The 19,194-nt window shown below is 41.0% G+C and overlaps 1 protein-coding gene across 1 annotated transcript; it reads left to right on the top strand.

The window, feature by feature from the left end:
- The first annotated feature begins 1,497 nt into the window (after positions 1-1,497).
- DDX47 (DEAD-box helicase 47) lies at positions 1,498-18,481 on the top strand. Its single transcript, XM_059186019.1, has 12 exons — positions 1,498-1,649; positions 2,568-2,661; positions 10,190-10,378; positions 10,627-10,698; positions 10,915-11,033; positions 11,663-11,734; positions 11,853-11,969; positions 12,495-12,641; positions 13,178-13,315; positions 15,630-15,700; positions 16,260-16,389; positions 17,928-18,481. Exons 1-12 carry the CDS (start codon positions 1,563-1,565, stop codon positions 18,057-18,059), a joined length of 1,368 nt encoding a protein of 455 aa, XP_059042002.1. The 5' UTR covers positions 1,498-1,562; the 3' UTR covers positions 18,060-18,481.
- The last annotated feature ends 713 nt before the right edge of the window (positions 18,482-19,194 follow it).

The raw sequence follows: 19,194 nt of genomic DNA, 5'->3' as shown, positions 1-19,194 counted from the left end.
TATCCTTTCCTCACTACGATCTGTCTCTGTAAAGAGTTAAAGTGATAGTTTAAATACGTAGATCCTTCTCTTCCCTGCTCCCAACACCTTCCTTTTGTATTCAGGATAACACCCACCCCCAAACTTTCCTACTGGAGGGCCCTACAGCTCTACAGGGTCTGACCTGAGACCGCTTCTCTGACTGCATCCTACCTGTTTTTGTTGTTGGGGACACCAATGTGATTCCTAAATCAGGGCCTTTTCTCAGCCGTGATGGTGGTGCTGGGGAGGATCTCAGGCACACTGAGTTGAGCTGACACTTCTCAGTACAAGGCACATTGTCGTCAGAAGTTCCTTCTTTTTGCTTTGGATATGTATTCTCTTTTATTCCCAGCTCCCCAATTCCCAATTTTATCCCAATTCCTCTCGCTCCATTGATGACCTATCTCTAAAGTGTATCTTTCAGTGTGTATGTGCTCCAACAGAAAGTGATATTTTGTGGACATATATTTTATTTATTTTTGGAGGGCATATATTTTATTTTATGTTATTATTATTATTTAGATTTTATTTATTTATTTGACAGAGAGAGAGAGAGACACACAGTGAAAGGGAACACAAGCGGGGGGAGTGGAAGAAGGAGAAGCACGCTTCCTGCTGAGCAGGCAGCCAGATGCAGGGCTAGATCCCAGCATCCTGGGATCAGGACCTGAGCCAAAGGCAGACGCTTAAGGACTGAGCTGCCCAAGCATCCCAAGGGGGGCATATATTTTAAATGTACTTGGTATATGGTATACTTTTCTCACTCTGCACTAGGCCTTTGAGATCCAGCCATATTGTTATAGGCACATTGCCTCACACTGTGAACACATTTTAACTATTCTTTGCACTTGCTATTCCTTTCATCTGAAATAGTTCTCCCCTGGGTCCTTGAAGGGACTTTCTTCTTCTCATTAGTGAGATCCCAGCTCAACTATCACCGCCTCCCAGAGGCCTTGTCCAAGCTCAGTTATCCCCCCAACCCACTCTCCCCAGGTTACTCTCCAACATTTTTATTTCCATTTGTTACATCTTAGCATTTATCACAACTCGACCTCATCAGTGATCACTTACTTATTATCTGTCTTCTCCACGACAGCAAGGGATGTTGTCCTGTTCATGAGGCATCTAGCATAGCCCTAGCATATGGTTGGCTCTAGACAAGTATTATTGAATAAATGAATGAAACAATTAAGATAAATAAATAGTATTGTGATATCAACCTGTTCAAAGCTCTATGGTTAGAAAAGCAAGGGCCATAACAGGTGTGAGACGTTAGGAAACTTCTTTAAAGGCTCCTAGAAGATAGGAGGCTTACGTCGTCAGCCCCTTCTGCACTTGGTTCGGTGTGTAAGGCCAAACGTTTAGGCCCATCCCCTGCCTTTTTTTTTTTTTACCAAGTTTCCGCTAGACCACACCTCTAGGGCGGGCAAATCCCCGGAGGCTCGCAGGGGGCGCCCAGAACGTGATGCCCGGTGAGAACTAAAACTACATTTCCCGGCATCCCGCGCGCTGCCGACCCACTTCCGGAGTGCGCGGAAGACATGGCGGCGCCCGACGAGTGTGATTCTGCGACTGAAGCGCCTCAGCCGGCCGGGCAGGAGGAGGAAACGAAGACGTTTAAAGATCTGGTGAGCGTGGATGACGCCGGCTCTTCTTTGTACTGCTGGCACCAGGCGCAGACAGAGTCCGGGTCTCTCACATCCTGGTTGGCGGTGTACAAAAGCATCTGGCGCCTAGCTTGGCATTACCTCAGAATTTCCGAAGCTTGGGCTCCGACGCTGTCCCTAAACCTCCGGGTTTGAATGGTGGGAGGGCTCCCGGTCCTTGAGAGTTGCCATTTGCGCTTTTCTCCATTTTGGTGTGCCCACTTTTGTATTCGCCAGGAGACTGTCCATGAGGCAGTCCCCCCACACCCACCCCGCCGAAATCTTGGGCTGCGCAGTAAGATGACACGGGTTTGGAGTCTGACCCAATTGCTAACTAGGGGCACGTCGTTACCTCGCACTGCCTCACATTGCACATCTGTAGATTGGGGGTAGTAATAAGTACTTCACAGAGTTGTGAGGATTAAATGAAATAAGACATGTGGAGAACTTGACTTTGTCTCTGAGTAGAAGGTGTTAAGTCTTGGGGTGGTGTCTCAGTGCTTACAGTTCAAGAGCAGACCGAGTAGGCGCGCGAAACGTTTTGAATCAAAGGCTAAGGGATGCACTTGTCATCAGCAGGGTGCCTCTGACATTCATTTAATTAGTAGGGAGGCAAGTGTGTGTGTGTGTGTGTGTGTGTGTGTAAGATTTTATTTATTTATTTGTCAGAGAGAATGAGAGAGAGAGAGAGAGAGTGCAGGAGAACACAAGCAGGCAGAGCGGCAGGCAGAGGCAGAGAGAGAAGCAGGCTCCCCACTGAGCAAGGAGCCCCATGCGATGCGAGGCTCCATCCCAGGACCCTGGGATCATGACCTGAGCCGAAGGCAGAGGCTTAACCAACTGAGCCACCCAGGCGTCCCTGTGTGTTCTTTGCTAAAGTTTGTTTTTCTGAATTCTAAGGGTGTGACAGATGTGTTGTGTGAAGCCTGTGACCAGTTGGGATGGACAAAGCCCACAAAGATCCAGATTGAAGCTATTCCTTTGGCCTTACAAGGTAGGTTGAAATTAAACATGTGGCTCAATACAGGTTGGGTGTGAGGTTATACTCAATTAAATACCATGTTTGAGAGCTATTGCATACTTCGAGTAGTATAAAAGTGTGGCCACTTTTTTATAAAATTTGTGGCTTATTGGCTTTTGAAAAAGTAATTCTCTTCTTCTGCTGAGGTTATTTTCTGTAAAGGGATTTGTTTTCTGCAACTGATGCTGACTTTAAGGAAACACTGGATTAAAGTGTACTAACAAGAAACTTGTTAGAAATTATGAGTTGGTAAGTGTGGATTTACATATAGGGTACCTGGAACATCTGTTAGTATCCAGAGGAGTTGAGAGCTCTTGCTTTGTGAGACATATTTATCAGATTTGCAAAAGAATGGCTAACATTTTGGTTGATGACTAGTGGGACTGATACTAACAGGAAGAACTTTCATAGGTGTAGAGGCAAAGTCCTGCTCTTCGATTGATTCCCAAAGCCCAACTTCACAGGATCAGGGTTGATGGTAAAAGGGACTTAGCAATGTTAACTGAAATTCGTTAAGATCCTTAGAAAAAATGAATGTTACCTTAGCTATAATAAGATTTTTTTCCCAGAAAAAAATGTATCAGTGTATCTGTACATAGAATTTATACCCCCTTCCCCCAATTCCTCGGCTCCATATCCCAGGTTAAGAACTCTTGAACTAGCTTAAAGAGGAAAAAGTGCCTTGTATTGGTTAGAACACACCTAGAATATTATGCTTAGTTCTGAGGACCAGTTTTGAGGGACCAACTGAGTGGCATTGAATGTGGTACAGTATCAAGAGTACAAGTGCCTGGATGGCTAAATGGGGCACCTGGGTGGCTTATTCGGTTGAGTGTAGGACTCTCGATCTTGGCTCAAGTCATGATACTGTGGTCCTGGGATTGAGCCCTGTATAGGACTCCATGCTCAGTACAGTCTGCTTCAGGTACTTTCTCCCTCTGCCCCTCCCTGTGTGCGTGATCTCTTTCTCTCTCAAATAAATAAATAAAATCTTAAAAAAAGAAAAAAAGGTCCTAAACAGTTAAAAGAGCTGAGTGCATTTGGTCTGGAGAAGAGTTAAGCTGGGTGGGATATAATAATTGGCTTCAGTGATTTGAAGAGCTGCCATGTGGAAAAGTAATTAATCTTACTCTGTGAAATTCCATTTGTTCTTTCCATAAATAGTAAGTATCTAAGTGTAAGGCACCATAAGTTAAGATTTGGCCATCTCCAGAAACTTCGAGTCTACTAAGGAGATAATTAAAAATCTATTACAAGGTGAACAGGGGCATAAGAAAGTTACATTCCAAGTGTTCCAAGTGCACTGAGGGAGGAGAATAGATTATTACTCATTGAAATGGGTTAAAGAAAACTTTATCTTTTGGCAGGGAAGATTGGAAAGACATTCGAGCTGAACCTTGAAGACTGAATAGGATTTAGACATTCATGTCTGGTGGGAGGGGAGGACTTTCTAGGCATAGGAAATAGCATGAAAAAAAAGCAAAGGAGGCTGCAAAGCACGGGCATGTGCGGAGGCCTGCAAGTACTTAGCAGAGAATGGGGGGAAAGATTAATAAAATCATTGGGGCCAGATTATGCCAGACTTAAATGCTGGGCCAAGGAATTTGGTCTTTGTTCCACGGGCACTGGAGATTATTTTTTTAGCCAGAGAATGAAATCCTCAGAGTTGTATTCTTGGGCTGTTAATCTCATAGCTTTGTAAGGTAGTTCAGAGATGAGTGACCAGAGACTGGGGCACTAAAAGTATTGTGGTAATTTTGGCAATGAATAAAGCGTAAGCTAGTGGTAGTGAGAGTGAGAAAGAGAAAATGATAGAAAAGGAATCATTGTGATTTTATAATCAGTTCGTTAATGGAAAGCAAGGGGTGGGGAAATCGAAGATTATTGCCTGTGCATTTAGGACATATTATTGGTGTAAAAAGGAGCATAGGAGGAAAAATAATTCTGGGGAAGTTGAGGCATCAAAGAGATAGAATTAACTAATACACAGTTGGAATCTGGGGATTAGAGCTTGCTTAAGAGGCCAGAACAGGATACAGACACCATATCCAAAGTGAAGGTGTAGCTGAAACTGTGGGTATGGATGAGGATGCCACATAAGGGTGAAGAGATGGTGGAGGCTCAGTAGAGGGTTGAAAATCGTGAGAGTATGATTTCATACAAAGTAGGTGAGGGGGAGTGTTTCAGGGAAGGGACAGCAAAGACTTTGAACTTGTTTAGAGAAGCTAAACTGGATAAGGACTGCATGAGTGGGGAAGACATTTCAGTAGTCAGCACTAGTGGAGCTGCTTTCAAATAGCAAATAGAAAGTTTGGTGTGTTCCAGCATTTTCCTGCTTAACCTACAGCAGTCGTTGGAGGGAGGAACCCAAATTAGGTGGTGGTAATAATTCTGAAATTATTCATAATGTTTTTCAGTAAGAAGTTTATATTGAATACAGAGAATGTAGGAGTCTGTGAAAGGATACCAGGAACTGAGTAATGTGAGGGACATCGTAATCATGGAAAAAGTCTTTATTCTTATTCTTGAACTTATCTCATTCTAATGAACAATTTATAAATGCTTCATTTAAAAAAAAAAAAAACCTGTAGTTGCTGGCCCTAAGCAAGAGATTTAAATAATCTAACAGCATTTTTCTTCTATAAAATGAACTTTAAATTTTTAGTTTAATTACTAATGATGGTTTCAGTTTCAACAAAGTTAAGGAGTTCTGGGTGCATCCATCATTCTTAAATCTTATAACAATTCTGAAAGTTAGGATTGATTATTTTATTCGTGAAATTGAAGGTCAGAGGATTAGAGTCACATAACTAATTATTGTGGGGGCTAGAATTTGAATATAGGATGTTCTAGCTAAAAAGCCCAAGTTCTTGGCCCTGTATTACAGGGTTTTACAACAGAAAGATCAAAACCTTTTGATGTTTTTTTTAAATTTTTTATTTTTTATAAACATATAATATATTTTTATCCCCAGGGGTACAGGTCTGTGAATCGCCAGGTTTACACACTTCACAGCACTCACCAAAGCACATACCCTCCCCAGTGTCCATAACCCCACCCCCCTTCTCCCAACCTCTCTCCCCCCAGCAGCCCTCAGTTTGTTTTGTGACATTAAGAGTCACTTATGGTTTGTCTCCCTCCCAATCCCATCTTGTTTCATTGATTCTTCTACCCCCTTAACCCCCCATGTTGCATCTCTACTTCCTCATATCAGGGAGATCATATGATAGTTGTCTTTCTCCGCTTGACTTATTTCGCTAAGCATGATACGCTCTAGTTCCATCCACGTCATCACAAATGGCAAGATTTCATTTCTTTTGATGGCTGTGTAGTATTCCATTGTGTATATAGACCCCATCTTCTTTATCCATTCATCTGTTGATGGACATCTAAGTTCTTTCTATAGTTTGGCTATTGTGGACATTGCTGCTATAAACATTTGAGTGCACGTGCCCCTTTCGATCACTACGTTTGTATCTTATTTTTTTTTTTAAATATTTTATTTTTTATAAACATATTTTTATCCCCAGGGGTATAGGTCTGTGAATCGCCAGGTTTACATACTTCACAGCACTCACCAAAGCACATACCCTCCCCAATGTCCATAACCCCACCCCCCTTCTCCCAACCCCCCTCCCCCCAGCAGCCCTCAGTTTGTTTTGTGACATTAAGAGTCACTTATGGTTTGTCTCCCTCCCAATCCCATCTTGTTTCATTGATTCTTCTCCTACCCACTTAAGCCCCCATGTTGCATCACCACTTCCTTATATCAGGGAGATCATATGATAGTTGTCTTTCTCCGCTTGACTTAATTCGCTAAGCATGATACACTCTAGTTCTATCCATGTTGTTGCAAATGGCAAGATTTCATTTCTTTTGATGGCTGCATAGTATTCCATTGTGTATATACACCACATCTTCTTGATCCATTCATCTGTTGATGGACATCTAGGTTCTTTCCATAGTTTGGCTATTGTAGACATTGCTGCTATAAACATTTGGGTGCACGTGCCCCTTTGGATCACTACGTTTGTATCTTTAGGGTAAATACCCAGTAGTGCAATTGCTGGGTCATAGGGCAGTTCTATTTTCAACATTTTGAGGAACCTCCATGCTGTTTTCCAGAGTGGTTGCACCAGCTTGCATTCCCACCAACAGTGTAGGAGGGTTCCCCTTTCTCTGCATCCTCGCCAGCATCTGTCATTTCCTGATTTGTTGATTTTAGCCATTCTGACTGGTGTGAGGTGATATCTCATTGTGGTTTTGATTTGTATTTCCCTGATGCCGAGTGATATGGAGCACTTTTTCATGTGTCTGTTGGCCATCTGTATGTCTTCTTTGCAGAAATGTCTGTTCATGTCCTCTGCCCATTTCTTGATTGGAATATTTGTTCTTTGGGTGCTTTTGGTGGTTTTTGAGGATGCTTTTCTTCCCATCTGTTTCGTGTATTAAGTTTATTTCTAATTCAGAGATCATTCAAAGTCCTCTGGAAATTTCAGACAGTTTTTTGAATGGCTGCCATATCCCAAAGCAGTTGTTTTAGGTGCTAGCCGTGTGATCAAGGTGAATGAATTTATTTTTCTCTTATGGGGTATATATTCTACACAGACACTACAGACACTACCAGAGGGGCCTAGGGGTTGTGAGAGGAAGAAGGGAGATCATAGAGGCAAATCAGTCTCACAAAGCGAGTATTGCTTTGAGGGGATCATAAGAGAACCGCAGGCAGTGCTGGCCTTCACTGGGGGTGGTGGGCGTCGTTCACAGCCACATGAAGCAAGAGACTCAAGCTCCTTTACTTCCCTAAATCTTTCTTGTATACTCCTTTCTTCTGAAATTTTTAGATTTCCCTTGATAGAAAAAGGGACAGATCCCACTGTTTTTGTTTTTTCCTATTCCAGAAGGCACGCTGGACCCCGGCAGGGAGGGCAGAATTCCCACAGAGTGGAGGAAAAAAAGCTTTGGAAGCCCTTAGCTCACAATTAGGGGGATGCTGTTGCAGTTTGTTGTCACTTACCCTATGGCCAAGAGGAACAGTAAAGTTAGTAAATGAGGGTGAAATTTTATCCTTCTGTTGCCATTTGTTTTTGTGACCTTAATAAAATTAGTCCATTGTCTGGACTGACTTATAATTCACATCCACACTTGTACTTTTATATGGAAAACATTGATGTTACTGTTAGAAGGGTAAAGGTTAGCATTCACTAGAATGTGCTGTTGTTTGGTCTGGATGGCCAATTCTTGTTTAAGTGATTAATGTCTAAGAGATGAATATCAAAAAGTTTGTTCTATTTGATATTAATCACTCTCCTTTCTTGAAGCTCTCTTTCTCCTCAATTTCAAATCAGTATTTTCTCCTGTCTTTCTAGGTGTTCTTTCTCAGTTTCTTCTGTTTTTTTTTTTTTTTTTCCCTTGCAATGTTAAATCTATCTTTATCCTTTTTTTCTCACTCTAAAACACCAGTAAGATTTCTCATGTCCTGAACCTTTAACACTGTCTGCGTCAGTAAATTTCAGCCAGTGGAAATTGTAAAACAGATTCACCTGTGGAAATTGTAAAACAACAGAAATTTCTAAACCCACTGAATCAGAATTTCTATATATATATATATATATATTTCTCTCTATATATAATTTCTATATATATATTTCTCTATATATAATTTCTATATATATATATTTCTACGCATATATAGATATATAAATCTCGTAAATTATTCTAATGTGCCTTGTGGGAGCACCACTGTTTGGATGCTCATGGCTCCCACATCTGTATTTCTAGCCTATACTTCTCTACTGAACTCCAGACAAGTTAGATATTTCTCTCTGAGCCTCTGGCATAAACCTTAAGTTCCTTATGTTCAAACCAGAGTCACTGTTTTCCTCATCAAGAACTAATTTTCCAGAAGCCCTTGTCTCAATTTATGGCCTTTGAGTTTCCCAAGCTAGAAACCCATGTGTCAACCACATTTTTTTTTTTAAGATTTTATTTATTTATTTGTCAGAGAGAGAGAGAGAGAGAGAGCAAGAGCGAGCACAGGCAGAGTGGCAGGCAGAGTCAGAGGGAGAAGCAGGCTCCCTGCGGAGCAAGGAGCACGATGTGGGACTCCATCCCAGGACGCTGGGATCATGACCTGAGCCGAAGGCAGCTGCTTAACCAACTGAGCCACCCAGGCGTCCCATCAACCACATTTTTTTGAATGACTTTCTACATCTCACTTCTTTCTGTCCTCACTGCCTAACCTCAGTTCAGATCACCTTCCTAACCCCCCTGGTATCCTCATTGAGCTCTCATTTTCCTGTGTGTTCCCCATTCTGTTTGTTTGGGTCATTTTAGGTCATGAAGAAGAGAGTTAGCTAACCTCAGGAAAAAGGAGTTTATTGTAGGGTTAATCCCTAGGTAAGGAAATCTCACCAGTTGTGTACAGTCAAGGAACAGTGTGAGCATCAACTGGTGGAGGGCATTTTGCTAGGAAGTATTCCCAGGGGCCGCTGTTCTGGTGCACGGCGACCTTATAAACTGTAGCCAGCCAGCCTAGAGATGGTGGTCTTGCTTTGGGAGTTAATTTCCAGATCTTACTGTTATGGCTTTGATTGGTGAGAACAAATCTCAGGGACCTTTTTTTTTTTTTTTTTTTTAAGATTTTATTTATTTATTTGACAGAGATCACAAGCAGGCAGAGAGGCAGGCAGAGGGAGAGGAGGAAGCAGGCTCCCCGCTGAGCAGAGAGCCTGATGCAGGGCTCTATCCCAGGACCCTGGGATCATGACCCAAGCTGAAGGCAGAGGCTTTAACCTACTGAGCCACCCAGGCGCCCCTCCAGGGACCTCCTCTTAAGGGATAACTTATGGCATTCTTCCCTCAGAAGAAGCAATAGAAATGGCGTGTACTGTTGAGATCCTTGGCTCCTTATGCCATCAGGCCTAGGGTTTCTCTTCCTAAGGAATAACATTGGTCATCAAATTCCCTGCTTTTAAAATCCTTCAGTTCCTCCCTTTTAAAAGAAGACATCAAAACTTTCTAGCATGGCTTACGAATTTCTTTTCTAGTCTCATTCTTCTCCCTTTACACTTCTTTGTTCCAGCCACATTGTACTTCTCACTTTCCCTGCACATGCTGTGTTCTTTAAAGCCTGTCCCCTCTGTCCTCATATAGGGATGTCCTTCCTTTTTTTCTTCGCTTACTTGAATTTACCCATCACCCCTGTTAGCCTTTCCTGACTCCTATGGACTGTAAGTTACTCCTTCTTTTGTGTTCTCACTATATTTTGTAGGGGCCTGTTCTAAAGTCCTTATCACATACCATCTTTGTGTATTTCCCCCAGATTTTGAGCTTATCTAGGACAAGGCCATGTCGTCTGTCTATTCAGTCTTCCTTTCCCTCCCGTTCATCAAATGTTTATTCATTGTCTCCTTTGTGCCCACATGCCATCATTGTAGAAAACAGGGAAATAATGCAGAGAGCATTTTTTTGCTTTTAGATGTTTCCTTTTTCTTTCTAGGTCGTGATATCATCGGGCTGGCAGAAACTGGCTCTGGAAAAACAGGGGCTTTTGCTTTGCCCATTCTGAATGCGCTGCTGGAGACGCCCCAGCGTTTGTTTGCCTTGGTTCTCACGCCCACTCGAGAGTTGGCCTTTCAGATCTCGGAGCAGTTTGAAGCCCTGGGGTCTTCTATTGGTGTGCAAAGTGGTAAGTGTCTGAGAGGAAAGGAATCAGAGTTTCATTACAAGTTGAGAATGAGTGTGAAAGGAGAATAGAAGAAAGTATTATTAACATGAGTTCATTAACCTTAAGAGCCAATTTGGTATTTTAGCTTTGGGGAAAGTTGTACAGGAAGAGAAATTTAGGTAGAAATCTAGCACTGGCTTCAAAAAGATGTTCGGTGAACTGTGGAAAAAATAAAGGGTCTCTATTCTATATTCTTTTTATTTCTGTAGCTGTGATTGTAGGTGGAATTGATTCGATGTCCCAGTCTCTGGCTCTGGCGAAAAAACCACACGTAATAATAGGTGAGTAACTAACAGAGGTAGAAGGCACTAGTGATAATGAATTGGAGAAAATCTACAGATGTTGAGTGTAACTTACTTGTGTGGAAAGACTTTGAAGAAAGGACTTTTGTAACTTTAATTTTTTTAATTTCTGAAATTTGGGGGTTGGGGTGGTTGATAACTTTCTTTTTGTCCTAGTTCTTAAACGTTGTCTTTCTCCTCAACCTTTCTTGATAGCAACTCCTGGTCGATTGATTGACCACTTGGAAAATACAAAAGGTTTCAACTTAAGAGCTCTCAAGTACTTGGTCATGGACGAAGCAGACCGAATATTGAATATGGATTTTGAGACAGAAGTGAGCATTCAATTTCTTTCCTCCTCTTAGGGCATCTCAGGTGCCCTGTTTCAAAATTTAATTCATTGCACATCTGCTCTATGTGGAGCCCTGTATCATCATCAGTTAATGTAAACATCCCTGCTGCCTTTTCTCATTCTTAGTGCTCCTCTCTATTGTCAGTGCCTCAGTATCCTCCCTAGAATCTAGTTAGATTTTGATTTCAGACGTGAGAAATTTCAACCAGATTTCCTTTCCATTTCGTTTGATTTCTACCTCTTTCATAGACTTTGGGATACCTCTATTTTAGGTCAGCTGTTATCATAGCTGACCCACTCATCACAGCTTAATTAGTTGATGAACACTTATTCTTGACTTTTTTCTTAGATTAACTCAACTCTAATTTAAACTTCATAGATTAACTAAACTCTAATTTAAACTTCTTTTCTCTCTTTCTATTTCTTTTTAAATAGACCCTGGTATGGTATCAAAAAGTAAATATTCATTAAATTTTAGCTGAATTGAATTTTTGAGTCGCCGGATCCCACAGTGATACTTTTGGTTTTTTAATCTCTGTCCCCTTCACAGAGAGCATTTGCAAGTATCCATTCTGACTGTTATATTGGTATCCTTTCCTCTTTGTGTCTTAGGTTGACAAGATCCTCAAAGTGATTCCCCGAGATCGGAAAACATTTCTCTTTTCTGCTACCATGACCAAGAAGGTGAAATTTTCTAGGACTTAACATTTTCTTCTTTATTAAGTGATAAATAAAAACAATAGCAATCATAAAAATAGAGCACTTGGGTATCAGTGTACTATTCTGAGTTTTTTTTCTTTAGGTGCAAAAACTTCAGCGAGCAGCGCTGAAGAATCCTGTGAAATGTGCTGTTTCTTCCAAATACCAGACAGTTGAGAAATTACAGCAATATTATCTTTTTATTCCCTCTAAATTCAAGGTAAAGTGTTTACTTTGATCATTCCTGCCTCTCCCTCTCCTTCCTCACCGAAGCAGCTGAAAGTTCGTCCACTTTTGATTAGCTAAGAGCTGTGCTCCTGTTTGTTTTAGCGTGCTTACTGTGCTTATATTTATCACTGATAAAGTCAGATATTCCGGGAATTCATAGCACGCTAAATCACAATAATGATGTCATTCCTTTCCCAGCCCATTCTTGAAGTAGCTTTTCTTTTGTCTGCTGATTATGTGGCTTTTATAGGCAAGGGACCCTAGCTTTGTGCTTTGATGTCGGGACTCTTCCTGGTTGCTGATGACAAGGAGTTGTGCTTGGCTTTAGGCTGCGTGTGAGATTCAGAGTTCACAGACATGATAATGCTGCTTCAGGAATGCAGAACTGGCAACCGTGATCTGGAAAATTGAGAAGCAACTATATATAGGCTTAGTGTTTTACATAATTTGTATCCCCAGGACTCTAGTCTTTTCTCCCAGGTTCAGTTACTTACATTGTTTTGGGTTTTTAACTTAGGATACCTACCTGGTTTATATTCTAAATGAATTGGCTGGAAACTCCTTTATGATATTCTGCAGCACTTGTAACAATACTCAGAGAACAGCCTTGCTACTCCGAAACCTTGGATTCACTGCCATCCCCCTCCATGGACAGATGAGTCAGGTAAAGACTCTTCGGTGTCATTAGTGGTGAACTGGTGGCATGAGAAAGGTAAACTTTATAGCAGTAGATCTGTACAAAAACAGCATGAAACATTAATGCATCTTCTCAGAATTAATCAGATTTTATGGACTTTAAAGTGTTGCTCTGGATGCCTCCTTCCAGGATAGGAGAGAGGCTCAGACTCAAAGATTCCAATTATTTGTCTGGTGTGGAAGCTCTTGAGTTGATTTATTCAGCTCTAGTGGTAAAAGTGGTTCTTTGGTCTCAAAAGAGTTTTAGTAAATTATTTTTCAACTATCTGTCATGTTAAATCATCCTTGTTTCATGTTAGTATTTTCTAGCCTTAGTATTAAATATTTTTTTTGTTGCTTCCATGTTTCCTTTTGACCTGTGAAACCCAGTCTGGACTTAGAGGGAAACAGCCTTTTAAAAATTTCTCTTTCTGTTCTTATATTTAGTGTGTCTATTCTAGATTGTAAGATTCCTATTGTTCCAAAATTAAATTTTTTTTCATTTTTTTTTTTTCATCATCTCAGAGCAAACGCCTAGGATCCCTTAATAAATTTAAGGCCAAGGCTCGTTCTATTCTTCTAGCAACTGATGTTGCAAGCCGAGGTTTGGACATACCGCATGTGGATGTAGTTGTTAACTTTGACATTCCTACCCATTCCAAGGTGAGTCCTGTCACTGACCTGACTTCCTAGTCCCAAAGTGTATTTCTTTCATTTTTAAATTGAGGTGTAATTGACATATAATATTACTTTCAGTTGTATAACCTAATAATATGATATTTGCATATATCATGAGATGATTGCCACAGATCTCATTAACATCTGTCACCATACATGGTTATGAGTTTCTTTCCCCCCTTGGGATGAGAACTTTTCAACTGTACTCTCCTAGCAGCATTCAGATGTGTGATATAGTATTATTAGCTATAGTTGCCAAGCTGAACGTTACGGCCCCATGACTGACTTATTTTGTAACTGGAAGTTTGTGCATTTTGACCCCCTTCACCCAGTTTATCCATAGTCCCATTATTTCCACCTTTGGTAGCTACGAATTCTGTCCTCTGTATCATGAGCTCAGTTTGTTTTTGTTTTTTAATTTTTAGATTACACATATAAGTTAGCTCATATGGTATTTATCTTTCTTGGACTTATTTCACTTAGCATAATGTCCTTAAAGTCCATGTCTGTTGTTGCAGATGGGAAGATTTAATTCTTTTTTATGGCTGAATAATATTCCATTGTATCCAAATTGTATTTCATTCTTTTTTTTTTTTAAGAGTTTTTATTTATTTATTTGAGATTGAGTTGAATGGGGGGAGGATCAGAGGGAGAGGGAGAGACAGACTCCCCACTGAGCAGGGAGCCTGGCATAGGGCTCAATATTAGAACTCCAGGACTATGACCTGAGCCGAAGGCAGATACTTAACCAACTAGGCTATCCAGGCACCCCCAAAGTGTAATTTTTAAAAAGATTTTATTTATTTACTTATTTATCAAAGAGAGAGAGAGAACATAAGCAGGGGAGTGGTAGGCAGAGGGAGAAGCAGGCTCCCCGCTGAGCTGGCAGTTGGACCCCAGGCTCTATCCCAGGGCCCTGGGATCATGAGCTGAGCTGAAGGCAGGCACTTAACTAAGCTACCCAGGCATCCCCCAGAGTGTATTTCTATTTTTTTTTTTAAATTTTATTAATTTATTTGACAGAGAAAGACAGTGAGAGAGGGAACACAAGCATGGGAAGTGGGAGAGGGAGAAGCAGGCTCCCCACTGGGCAGGGAGCCTGACTCAGGACTCCATCCCCGGGATCATGACCTGAGCCAGAGGCAGACGCCCAACGACTGAGCCACCCAGGCGTCCCGCAGAGAATATTTCTTAATGGGATGTTTTCTCATTAGTTACAGCATCATTTTTAAAATTTATTTTGTTCGCAGTTAAAGGGAAGGCTCTTGATTTATTCATTCTCATTATCTTGCATGTGCCTGAAGATGTGATATTAATAAATGTGAAAGAAGGTAGCCAAAGAGAAGTACTGGGTGCTCATAGCCCACAGGGGAGGTGCAACATATGCTGATCTTTGTCAGTCCCATTTCTTCAAAATGGTCAGCTTGTGTGTGTCTTTTTGTGTGTCTCAGGGTTTCTCATCTTTGGCACCATTAACGTTTTAGGCCAGCAGATTCTTTGCTGTGGGGCTGTCCTTTGCATTGTAGGATGCTTAGCTGCATTTCAGTTCTACACACAGGTGACATTGTGACAACCAGATATGTTTGCTGACATTTCCAAATATTCCCTGGGGAGGACAGAATTGTCTCCAGATTAACTCCCACAAAGTAATCTTTTGGCTTTGTGTGTAACTGCTGTCTCATTTGATTTTGAAAATGGCTCTGAGCTTGGGCATGCATTCTATCCTGTTTTATAGAGAGAAACAAATTCAGGGAGACTCTGTGACTTGCAGACAGTGGTGTAGCTGGTAGGTGGTAAGACCAGAACCATGATCCAGGTCTGCCTCTGTATCCAGTGCTGTTTTCCTCTAGACCATGTAAATATACTTTAGATTCGTCTTTCTGTAAAACAAAAGAAAAAAGAGTCAATTTAGTGCTGCAAGGAGAAGAAAAAGAGAGGAAGTAGGGGTGCTGGGTAGCTCAGTCAGTAAAGTATCTGCCTTCGGGTTGGTTTATGATCCTGGAGTTGTGGGGTCAAGCCCCATGTCTGGCTCCCTGCTCAGCGGGGAGCCTGCTTCTCCCTCCTCCTTCTCATGGCTTGCTCTTGCTCTTTCTCCCTCGATCATTCTCTCTCAAATAAACAAATAAAATATTTTTTAAAAAAGAAAAAAAGAAGTAGTAGATTTATCTAAATCTATTGCCCAATCCATTTTTCCATGTTTCAGCATGAGTATTTTCTTTCAGAGGTTTGCAGTAAAACCTTATGTTCATTATTTTTTGTTTATGTTTTATGTAACTCAAATTTACACTTTTTGTTTCAGGATTATATCCATCGAGTAGGTCGAACTGCTCGAGCTGGGCGTTCCGGAAAGGCTATTACCTTTGTCACACAGTAAGTGAATTGATTTCCGGGGGAGAACAATGGAGAGAAAAGAGCAGAGCTTTTTCAGCAGACTGACCTGGCGCCTGACTTTGCCATTTACTCTAATTGTCACTTAAACCTCCCTCATACTGTTTTCATCATTTATAAAATGGAAATAATAATACCTACCTAGCAGGGTTTTAATGAAGGTTGGTGATACACAAATAAAAGAACTGGTGCGGTGTTTGGCATACAGAAGCATGCAGAGAAACCCCTGCTGTTTCTTTCAGCTGCTGAAACTGGAGCACAGTGACCTTTCCTTCAACTCAAAGTATTAGAATAATTATTTTGGTCTTGGAACAAATTTTTATGTAACCAGGGTTTTTCTAGGAGTAAAGAATACGTTGGACATTTTCTAGTGGACTGTGTACAGAAGGTGGCATCTAATTAGTATTCTGAAGAGGAATAATGGATTCGGTAGTGTTTAAAACTGGCTCCTGGTGCATCATATCACATAATGTATGCTTTTGGAATGGGCAGACATTTGCATTGTCAGCCAACCAAAGCCATGCCCATTTTCTTTCCTTAGGTATGATGTGGAACTCTTCCAGCGTATAGAACACTTAATTGGGAAGAAACTGCCTGTCTTTCCAACACAGGATGATGAGGTTATGATGCTGACAGAACGTGTGAATGAAGCCCAGAGATTTGCCCGCATGGTATGCAACTTATTTTCTCACCAACTTAAATGCTGACACTGTGAGCTGTGTGCTAGGTGCTGTTGTATGAATCCTCAAAATCACAGGAACTCAGTATTATTTTATTCCAAATTTAAGATGAGCATACTAAAATACAGGGATGGTAGGTAATTTGAATTGGGGTTTGGACTCAGTCTGACCACAGTGACCACATGCTCAGCCTCTCTTTGTGTTTCACATGTGACAAGAAAACCTTTGGATATGCGGTCAGAAGACTCAGCTGTGAATTGGACATTGTGGGTTTGGATAGTGCATCTAACCTCTCAGAATCAGTTCCTTGCCCAAAAAACTGGCAATAATAATTTTCTTGATACTGTACAAGGGCTTTTTTGGTGCTAGATAAGCTAACGTGACCTGCATAGTAACTAACTAAGTAGTGGCAATAAGGGTGGGGATCGATGGGAAGATTCTAAAGGAGACTTTAGCAAGTGCTGTCTGCTCGCTAGAGTTGTCGTTTGAGGGATGAGGCAGCTGTGCCCCTGGGGTGCTTTCTGAGTAGTCCATGTGTGGACTTGTTTTTGTTTTTCTGCTCACATGGAATTCTTTGGTATTTTCGCTTATAACAGTATTATATATACATTGAAAAAATTTCAGAAAATACAGAAAAGATTAAAATAGTAAATTGAAACATACAAGCTACCCCGCATAGAGAACATTTGACTATTTTCCCTTTTTTAGCCATACTTAGATTTTTTTTTTTTTTTAAAGATTATTTATTTATTTATTTGACAGACAGAGATCACAAGTAGGCAGAGAGGCAGGCAGAGAGAGAGAGAGGGGGAGGCAGGCTCCCTGCGGAGCAGAGAGCCCGATGCGGGGCTCGATCCCAGATCCCTGAGATCATGACCTGAGCCGAAGGCAGCGGCTTAAGCCACTGAGCCACCCAGGCGCCCCAGCCATACTTAGATTTTTATCTGATTGTATAGGATTAACATTTTTCTATTTTAACAAATGGGGAGCCATGGGATCACTTCTTCATGGCTAGAGAAAATTCCATTATGAATATATAACATGACTTGTATTGGTGCATATATGTTTATGCTTTTTCACATGTTTTGTATTTTAAGTGGTATGATGTTGGACATCCTAATATGTATAGCTTTGTATACTTGTTTCTTTTGAAAAAGTTCCTAGAAGTAGAATTAATTGTTGGGCTGAATTAATTGTTGGGCATTCATCGAGAATGCCAGATTTCCCGCCCCTTCCCCCTGAAAAGCTATAGCTGTTTAAACTGTCAGAGACAAAGTATGTGGATGTTCCCACATGTTGACCAGTATGAGGTACTACCTCTTAAATATTTGATGGCCTCCTATGTGAAAATAATAGCTTATTGTTTTAATTTTCATGTGAACATTTTTATGTATTAGGATTTTGGTCTTAGCCTTTGCGAATGTGAGGTGTTAGGGAGTTACTTAGTGTTTGATTTTAGGGAGGGGAGACAAGATGTGTTACCCTCAGTAACAGTAACTTTCACTCCCATCCTTTCTCTTTTCTTGCAGGAGTTAAGGGAGCACGGAGAGAAGAAGAAACGCTCACGGGAGGATGCTGGGGACAACGATGACACAGAAAGTGCTATGGGTGTCAGGAACAAGGTGGCTGGAGGAAAAATGAAGAAACGGAAAGGCCGTTAATTCTCTTGTGAAGACTCAATTTCAGCCTTCTGTTCCATAAAAGGGGATTGTAGAAGAGAATGAAACTTCCTTGGTCAGAGTTCCTTAGATCGGAATCTGTCAGAATGATGTCCAGAACCTCCTCTAACTCAGTTCTCGTTCCCCTTCTATAGAGCTCCATGACTGCAGACTGGCTTTTCCAGTGCTGAGGTCAGCTTTGGGTCCTTGGTCATGACCTGAGTAGGCTGTGCTCTTCTGTCACTTCACACAGACCTTTTGCTTTTTTAGCTACAGGTCAAGGACTAGGTTGATGAAGCGCTGGACCTGTTGTTATAAAGGGAAGACGCTCCTATGTCTGTAAAATGGTGATCCTTTAGCAGTCTCAGCTTGTGCTTCATTAAACCTAATGTGGAATAATAAATTTAAATATTATTTTTAAAAGATTCAGTACTCCTTGAAGTCTTTTATAAGCTGAGGAACTTTAGAGATTTAAGTAAGCTCTTACTAATAAGTAAGAAACTGGCAGTGGCAATTATGTGGCAGATTCATTGCTCATCCTTAATTAAGATAAATATTTATGATTAAAAAGAAATCTACAAATGAACAAGATGATGGATGGCTTTGAAAGGAAAGTCTTGATTGTGTTTTTCTTGGTGATGAACCAAAGTTCATAAGTAAGACGGCAGAGTCTGTTAGATCACTGAATAGATTCACTTCCCTGACTTCTTGGATTAAACACTTGGATAGGAAGACTGGTTTCTTATATAATAGACTCTTATTCCCAGGTAATTAGAGTAAAATCAAGCATCAGAAATACAGGGTAATTCCAAAACCCAATTTCACCTCCTTGTCATCGAGGCTCACTGGCTAATACCCTTTCTTTTGTCTCCATCTGCTGGGTGATGAAATTCAGGAGAAGTAAAGCTGGACCATCAGCTCCTAGAGAGAAAATAGACTGTGGCTCTGTAGGGACTGGGTGGGACAGGGGAGAGTTGATGGAATTTAGAAACAACTATGGGCTTCATGGTCATGAACAGTGTTTTGCTCTTTTAACTCAGAAGATGCCTAATCATTTTTGTCAAATGTAACAAGTTTATTAGAAGAGGATGTGTCTAGAGTGGCAGAACCAGGGTGAAGAGTTTCCAGTGATTTAAGA

This window comes from Mustela lutreola, chromosome 8 (assembly GCF_030435805.1).
Source record: "Mustela lutreola isolate mMusLut2 chromosome 8, mMusLut2.pri, whole genome shotgun sequence".
NCBI lineage: Eukaryota > Metazoa > Chordata > Mammalia > Carnivora > Mustelidae > Mustela > Mustela lutreola.
Note: the sequence above shows the minus strand (reverse complement) of the source record. Positions and strands in the feature narration are given on the sequence as shown.

What these genes read in the sequence shown, in the direction of transcription:
- DDX47 (XM_059186019.1), top strand. Translation starts at nt 1,563, where the DNA reads ATGGCGGCGCCCGACGAGTGTGATTCTGCGACTGAAGCGCCTCAGCCG. An exon ending in ACATTCCTACCCATTCCAAG is followed by an intron (nt 13,316 to 15,629) that starts GTGAGTCCTGTC and finishes TTTTTGTTTCAG; the next exon opens with GATTATATCCATCGAGTAGG. An exon ending in CCCAGAGATTTGCCCGCATG is followed by an intron (nt 16,390 to 17,927) that starts GTATGCAACTTA and finishes CTTTTCTTGCAG; the next exon opens with GAGTTAAGGGAGCACGGAGA.